The following is an 8,624-nucleotide window of genomic DNA, read 5'->3' as shown; positions in this document are numbered from 1 at the left end:
CGATAGCAGCAGGGTGCTGTGGAAGGGAGGGACAGGTCCTCCTGGGCTGCCTTCCAGAACCTAGGCAAGGCTGAGCAGAAAGAGCCAGAAGCACTAATCCAGTCTCGGGGAGAACAGGCATGCTGTATCAGGATTTGTGATGAACAAGCATGTCTGAAAAGAACAGAGAAGATTTGATAATAAAACTTCAAGAAAAAAGTTTAATCAAGTTTCAAAAGAGAGAGAAGACTGAAAAAGTGCGTTTCTTGCTCTTCCCTTACTATCCTTAATGTTATTAATTATTTGAAAGAGGGCTCATTTTCCATGGATTCAATGGCACTTTTATGATTTTATGGAAAGTGTAATTGCTGTGACTATAGAACTGAGCTGTCTGAGTAAACTTACTCCCCTGACATCTCCCTCTTACTTTCCTTGACCTCTCAGAGCAATGGTTTGTTTTGTTCCTGTTTCCTATTATTCTTGAGCAACTCTAAGTCACTCACACCCTACCACAATTTTTGGCTGAATATAGGTTTCACAATAGAGTTGTTCTAGACTTTTTATTTTTTTTTTCTTTCTTTCTTTCTTGAATGAGCTTTGATGTATCTGCATGAGTGTCTCCTGCCATCTGGTATTCTGTATTGAGATCCAAGATCTGTGCTGCTGGCTCCTCACTCATATTTTCTCCTTAGCATGTGTTCTGCGCGACTCTTAAGTTGCATCAGAAATCTACAGGAAACACATTTGCCATGGCTCTCATGGATTTTATGTCATTTTATATTGGCTTGAGGTTTTTCGTGTTGAAAAACAAGCAACTAAAGGCGCTCTTTCCTCCATCTCACTCAATATATTCCCACCCTCCTCATGTGCTGCCAAGCAGAAGAGCCATGCTTAGAAGACAAAACCTGTGCAAAACTGTGTGGATAGGTTTAATGTTCTCCTTCATGAAACAATTAATGATCATTCTCATAGATTTCATTCTCTGAAGCAGAGGTCTACGCATATGGTTAGAAGATTGCCTTACCTTCAGTAACTTAGGTGAAATGTTCAGATCTTCCTCTTGCTATATGTAAATATTTAGAATACGTTTGCTTTACGTTATTTTCCCATTTAAAAAAGGTCTGAGCTTCACTTAGAAATACTACAACAATTGTATTACAGGGCAGAAACTCATTTGTCTTTTTTCTTTATATGTGAACCCTTCAACAACTTGGATTTGAATTTTGACTTTTTATTACACTGTGGTGTTGTAATAGGATTTCTCCTTCTCCAGGGAAGACTTATGTATAGATGTGTATTACACATAAAGAATGGCTTTGTTGTGGGGAAAGAGGACACTGAATCCAAAAAGATAGGTTTTCTATATTTTATTCATAAAAACAGATTTGCAACAATTTATTAAAAATTGATCTCATGCAGTATAAGGTTATACAAGAAATTCTTCATTTACATTTTATTCTGGCAGTTCCAGTCTAGTTTAAAGCATTTGTGCACTAACATCATTGGAAAATGCCATTGGGGCACAGCCTCTTCATAAATTTACAGTACATTTTTGCTGCAGTATAAAAGAACAGAAACATTAAATAGCTATATTCACTTGGTTGATCTTGTTAACCGCAGTAAAGTAAAAAAAAAAAATGTTATGGGAGAAACTACAGTATCATTGAGACAAAGAATGTACTGCATGGTTTAAACCTAATAAACATCACACAGTCAGTATTCACAAAGTTACAGACACACACACACACTCACCTCCAATGGTCCGATACTTCTGATTTTTTTTTTCCTGCTAAATTGGAATAATATTTCTACAGAGATCTTTGTGTATACATTATGTACAATATTGTAATTTTTCTCTTTTTTAAAAATTAACATTCCTTTTAAAATAAACCAGGCCCTGATGATATTAATAAAGCAAGAGAATACTGTCAACACACATTGAGTGACAACGTCAGTGTTTAGTGCTTAAACAGAGTAATGAGTTCTATTTTATCTGTGTTTATACTTACATGTTTTTGTTCTAAAAGCTACAGATATTTCCATAACCTCTCTTACTGTATGTGCCAAGTGAAATATTTTGTGATGCTCCTGATTGTAAGATTCAGATATATATTCATGTTGGTTTTGGCCACTATGAGGTGTGTTTTATTTTTTAATGGAGATTTATGCTAGCTTGTCAAAGCTGCAGTTAAGTTTCTCAGCTAATGAACCTCTTCAGCTGTGCTTCAGTCATTGCTAATTTGTAAACCTTTGTAGAAACGTCGTTCCCAGGTCTGGGCTGAGGTGCACAGGCATTGGTCAAAGAAGACTGAGAGCCCAGTGGGTGCTTTATGTATTTTTTTTTTCCCTGCTCCCAGTAAACAGCCTTGGCAGGGAGATGCCACATTTCCAGTCCCTTGGAAAAAGAAGCTGCATGTGTATCTCACCTGTGCCGGAGGGTTTGGCTCCAGAACTGGTCCAGATGGTGTGCCACTATCATTTCTCCTAATTACTTCTGTTCAGGGGAGGGAGCTACAGTGTAAAACCCATTGTTGTTGTTATTTGTTGTTTCACAGTCCTTTTAGGATTAAAATAAAATATTCTGTTGGTAAATTTGATCTGTCCTGTCTATTGTCCGCTACAACTGTCACACACGCAGGTACAAAGCAAACATAGTGTATATTAACATCTATGTGCTCCGCAGGCAAAGCCTGCAGCCGCAAAGTGCTGTGCCCTAACCCCTCCCCCCCGAGTCTGCTAAATTAATTTTATTGTAATAATGTGTGACAAAATTCAAACAAACTATGAAAAACAATCCACCCTGTGACATTAAGACTTTACTACCCAGCTGTCCCCATCTTCTTGAGTTATCAGCCCTAGGACTTTTCCAGACAGTGTAGTATGTTACACTTGGTGATGTTTACTCTGAAACAGATGCTGAAACTTTGCTAAAACGAAGCTGCAGGTGGTCAGCAGTCACTACCACCATCCCCGGAGAAAGGTAAAGTACTCTGACCCCAGCCAGCAGCTCTCCAGCTGGTAGTGACACGGAGCTGTAGCTTCAGCCTCTGCTTGGGCTTTGCGTACCGTCGCTAGTTAGAGGTGACCCTGCTCACAGCACTGCGGAGTCTCAATGACACCTGAGGAACCATTTCTCACAATCCGTCTTTCCTACTGAACATCATCCCTGAAATGAAAACAAGCAAGACTAACCAGTGCAGAATGTTTCCAGCAATTTAACACAACTCTTGTAAAAATGAGTGTATCTATTTCAATAAATATGTTATAGCTCAACCGCTGTATTTTTCCGTACATGGATACAGTATAGGATTGCATGTTCTCAGCAGCCACGTAAAGCTCAGTGACATTTGAGTGTTTTTTTTTTTTTTTTTTTTTCTCTCTCTCTTTTTTTTTTTTTTCTTTTATTTTTCCTAGTGTCTTTTTTGCAAGATCCGTATTTCCCAGCCTCCATGTTGCTTGTAGAAATTTGGGAAGAAATGTTTCCAGTGACTTCTATGTGAAGAAATAAAAACTCCATGAATAAGGCTACAGATCAAGCTCCTTGCGTCCTTCTCCTTTGCCTTCCCACATGAGCTACCCTGGCACTCCTGTGGCGGTGGCCTCAGCAGTAGTTCCTCTGTGGTCAGAGCCAATGTTATATGTGTTTGTAGCTGAGTTCTATGTCAGATGTTTAGTCCAGTCATCGAGTACTTAAAAGCAGTTCAGGAAGCACTGATCTCCCTTTCCTACAGCCCAGAAACCATCACTCGAAAGGATGGCGGCACGTGTCTGTGCCGGGGGCTGGCGCTTGGGCTTACACAGGGACTGGCACAGCTAGCGTCGACTCCTCCTATGGACGGCAAGTAGGCGTGATGAAGGATGGGCAGCTGCAAAGACAGCCGACGCTGTATGCTGGGAGGGAGACAGAGAGAGAGAAGCATTAGCCAAGAGGAAAATGTCATATATTACATGCTTGGTATGTCTGCAGGTTGCTGAGAGGAGGTTTCCAGTGCCTGCCACTGCGATGGAGAGAGTTAATGCCAAGAGCATCACACTTGCTGCTGTTGAGCTCTGCCACCTCGGTGTTATTTCCCTTTGGGGAATTTTTCTGACAGACTAGACATGACAAAAGAATCTAATGGTGCATTCTCAGCATCTCACAACCTTCTGAGATTCCTGGGCACTTTTAGATTAATTGTTAGACTGCTGATACTAGAAAAAAGGAAAGCTTTACATTTGCAAGGAGGGCATGTGGGCATATAGCAATCCTCTGCTCCTTGCAAAGTGATCTACTGCACACAGAGCTGTGGCTAATTGCATGGACATTCATGAGGTCACCGATTCAGTTTTAAGCCATGCATCACTTAGCACAAGGATCTCGGAATTAAAGATGGCATTTTTGCAACTCCAGCTAAGGAGCATACAGGTGCACGGAGGGAGGGAATTCAGACTGCTGACATTTCCAAGTAGTTCATCTTTGCAGTTTAGGTCTGTGCTTTTAAGGTGCTGACTGCTCTCAAGTTCCCACATTCAGCACCGTGGGACCGCAGAGTCAGCACTCGAAGAGCAGTCTGTCCTCCCACCCACACCAAAACTCAATGTTTAGGAACCCAGCATCCTCCTTCCAATTTCCATAGAAGATTGACATCGTCATAAATGCAAGGGTTTTGTTTTGATGGTTTTTAAAAGGGATGCTAAGCCATGATCACAGCTAGCCCACCTAACCCCTCTCCATGGAGAGGACAGTACCACGAGACTGTGCTCTGCTCCCCCCATGCTCTGGATATACTAGCACCTTCCACAAATTCCAAATCCAGTTGAGGTTTATTAGTGCACGAGATAGTTTTGGTGATTAGGATGGTATCATACCAGGATTGTGCCTGCATTTGGAGAGATTCACTCTTGAAACAAGGAGAGAGTTTCTTTGAGAGGACAGATGTCAAAGTGACAGAGCTGAAATGAAGGCCAGATCTTTAATTGCAGGAGAAAAATATCCATACATGGCATTGGATCAGTTCAATGGAATTTTCAATTTATATTTCCCTGCCATATTCACTGTATAGACAGACCCTTATAAAAACTGTATGTTTGGAAGTTTCCCTTTTGACTGCCTTTCTGATGCAAACATTTCATTTCTTTTTGCTTTGTGTTAGCAAGTGGAGACAGCTACAAATGCATCCATTGCACTGCTCAGGGACCAAACAATATAGCTATCAAATTAAAACAGGAAGAAATGAAATGATATTTCTCTTTAGCTTCTTCACTAAAGCACTAAGGCTTGTTATATACAGGGATGGGGTGGAAAATGGTTGCAGCCTGCCTAGCCAGGAAGCTCTTCCTCATTCTTTTTCCCTCACAAACCCTCTCTAAAAGTTTAGAGCAATATTAATCCACAGTATTTATGATCGTACTTCTGGCCATGTGTCTTTGGGATAAAAGCAAATCCACTCGCTGTTATTTTGCCACTGTTTTCGACTCTTTTTGGTGGTATCAATGAACTCTTTCCTGGTTCCCAAGGAGTGCAGAGGTGGCACGGTTCACTGCCTCCATGCACTGCATCCTTATTAGCCTGACACTGCAGATTGTAATTCTGCCTCTCATTGCAGGGTCAGACACAGAACTGCCTGTGCTTATTTTCCCACCGGTGGAAATGCTTACTTTGTTCAACTGCTACAGACTTCTCATTAAAGAGGGCTTTGGAAGCTATTTCAAGAGAATCCAGTTGCATAATCAAGTGAATGGTGTTGTTTTTTTCACCCATTTAAGTGTTAGCCATACCATGGACAAAGCATGTTTATTTGGCTATGCACATGGTGGCTGCAGTGGGTGGCAAATTTTGCTTTAACTGTACTTAAAGTTTACTTTCACTTGAAAACTTGGTTCCTGGAATCAAGGAAGAGGAAGATAGCCTGGAGACTAGAACACAATTACGAGCTTAGGCAAAACTTGAAGGGAGAAAAACAAAATACAACAGTCAAAAAAAGTAACAAAATCCAAACAAAAGTGCCATTTTCTCCTCAAGTGAAAGTAGATCTTTAACCTTGCTTCACTCTTTATGTTCTTTTTTTTTTTTTTTTTTTTCCTCCAATATCACTTCTCCCCGGCCCCCCGGGGGCGGGCCCCCCCCCCTGCCACGTTTTGTCAATGGTTTTTCGTGGCAGGCATTTGGTTTCAAGTTGTCCATACGATATAGATATGTCAGAGCGTAATAGTATTAGTGGCCTTCAAAAGCTGCTCTGGGAGACTGAAAGGAAAGGGGGTGCCACACACAGAGCAATCACTCATCAGGGTGTTGGAAGAGGGCATATATCCTCAGCTCTACAGAAATGTCATTTATTAGGAATAAACAGATTCAAGTAAAAGCTTGACTTCCAGTGCCATTGCACATAGGAGGACAATGCCATGCAGATGGGAACTGTGTGCATGATGCTGCAAAGAGGGTAGAGGCATTTGAAAAATATTTTGCTTCTGCTATACAAAAGCACTGATGAGATCCATTTGGTAAGTGTGGGGAGTGAAACAACTGCGGCTGCAGTCAAACCTCTTAAGATCTGTGGGAGTGTGTAAACTGCGCCTAAGTGCTCAGAGATCATTTCAATCGATTCCTCAGCCCATTAATGTTGATTTTTAGCAGCTGCTGGGAAGCTAGGGAAGTTCTAAAAGGCTACAGTAAAGCAAGATATTGTACTAGCAAGTAAAGTAACTATTCTCAATGCACCTTATTTTAACAACAGTCTCGAATAGGATAGGCAAATATGAAGCACCATCAGTAGAGAAACTTCATTAAGGAGGTATTTCATGCCAAGGCATATGGCTGTACTGCAATAATCCAGTCATAACTGACTTTTAGGATAAGAATTTTCAGTTACTAAAATTGACATAACTACCCCCAACAGGATATTTGACTGTCTTTTAAATGCTGATAAAAGCAGAGCTCTGGCTCAAAAAATATCAAGGTGGTTTCTACTATACAGGTTACACAGTGACTAACTTTGGAGGTTACAAAAATGAGCACATATAGGAAACAGCCTACCAAAGTACCAGCTTTTAGTGGTGTCTGGCAGAAATCTATCATTATTTTTACTCAAAGATCTGCAAGGCTGTTACATGCTTCTGGCACTGTTAAAATGAGCACTGTATACATTTTAACAGTGCCAAAAACTAATTCACTGAATTCACCACTGGTGAGATGGAACAACATGCAGGAATGAAGGTGCACAGTAAAATATCTTTAGAGGTTACAGGTAATATCTCATTGAATGTATGTGTGTGGCCACAATGCAGATAAGCTGACTGATGTGATCTTTAGATAAGCAAGCACTGTCAGGCTGGAATACAAATAACGTCCTGATTAATATCTTAGCACGCTGTACTGATAAAGTAGGTACCAAAGTGCTACGTGCAACTCAGGTACACCAATCTTCCCCAGCATATCACACACCCAGGGAAAATGAAAAAATCAAAGAATCAGAAAATTTTACATGGCACTATGAATGACTTACCAGGTTCTGCCCAGCAAGAAAGGGGGTAAGAGGTAAAGGAAATTGTTAATTACCTACTGTCATGTGCTAAGGCTTCATTACAATCATGCAGACAGAATTTTCTATAGGTGCATGGATCAAAGTCTTAGCTTTGTGCAAAACAAATATTTTTCATAATATGATTGAGATGATATAAACTACATCCTGCAAGCAAGTACGAAACAACCTCCGGCATCACTGGGCCTGAAAAGTATGTCTGTGCCTGCCCTATGGACATAGCTTTACGGTAAGGAATCGCAGTCACATTATTGAAATGTAGCACTAGAAGTAAGAAAGAATGAAAAAAAAATCCCTAATCAATTATTTTCTTCACTCTACAAAAGCTTTTATACTGATGAGCATGAATGAGTAAGGATATTCTTGCAGAGCACAAAGTTTGGCAAGAGATAATCTCTTGTTGAAAAGAGAGAATCATAAAACCCTAGTCCTGAAGACCGCTATGCTTCTTCTCTCTGGACGATCCATTGGGCCTGGGCTGTGCAGCTCTGGCAGCTAAACTGCATCCTCAGGGAAGGCACTGACCCATGGACCTGGCACATGCACAGTTGTGCAAGGGTTGAACGATACTGTTCTGGTTTAGCAGGGCTGTATTAATTGCTTTCCAGAAATGTCAGTGGCTGTTCAGATTTGTGCTGACCTGCTTCTTAAGACCTTTAGGAAATCTCAGTCTTCTCATCAGTCACTGCTAGCCCAGAGGAACTTCTGTAGTCTATTTTATTCAACTATTTTTTTTTTTTTTTTTTTTTTTTTTATAATCTGCATCAAGGGAAGACTTGATGATCCTTGTTAGTCCCTTCCAACTCAGATATTCTACGATTCTATGATCTTCATTTTTCTTAGTATCTCTCTTACGTCAAGGGGACCACATGTAGATGAGTGCATTTATCTATTCACACTACATTATGTCTCACAAATGGTATTGGAAAAAGATGCGCATCTAATAGCTATGCATTAAAGCACTCTGCTGACCTCATCAAGTCACAAGAGCTTGCTCAGTGATGGCCTTGTTTTTGTGAAATAATCAAGAGATTTCAACTAATAACGGGTTTCTCTGTGTGTGCATGTGCATTAAGGTTAACACAGGTGTTTTTTTTTTTTTTTTTTTTTTTTTTTTTTTTTTTTTTT

The 8,624-nt window shown here is 40.4% G+C and overlaps 1 protein-coding gene across 1 annotated transcript in view; it reads right to left on the bottom strand.

Moving 5' to 3' along the window:
* Positions 1–1,331: 1,331 nt before the first annotated feature.
* Positions 1,332–8,624, bottom strand: part of GABBR2 (gamma-aminobutyric acid type B receptor subunit 2) — a 483,887-nt gene continuing 476,594 nt past the window's right edge. Inside the window, exon 19 of the mRNA XM_035318083.1 lies at positions 1,332–3,870. Within this exon, the coding sequence (XP_035173974.1) occupies positions 3,705–3,870 (166 nt within the window). The 3' untranslated portion in view covers positions 1,332–3,704. The remainder of the gene's footprint in view (positions 3,871–8,624) is intronic.

The sequence above is a fragment of the Oxyura jamaicensis genome, chromosome 2 (genome assembly GCF_011077185.1).
Source record: "Oxyura jamaicensis isolate SHBP4307 breed ruddy duck chromosome 2, BPBGC_Ojam_1.0, whole genome shotgun sequence".
NCBI lineage: Eukaryota > Metazoa > Chordata > Aves > Anseriformes > Anatidae > Oxyura > Oxyura jamaicensis.
This window is presented reverse-complemented; position numbering and strand designations above follow the sequence as displayed.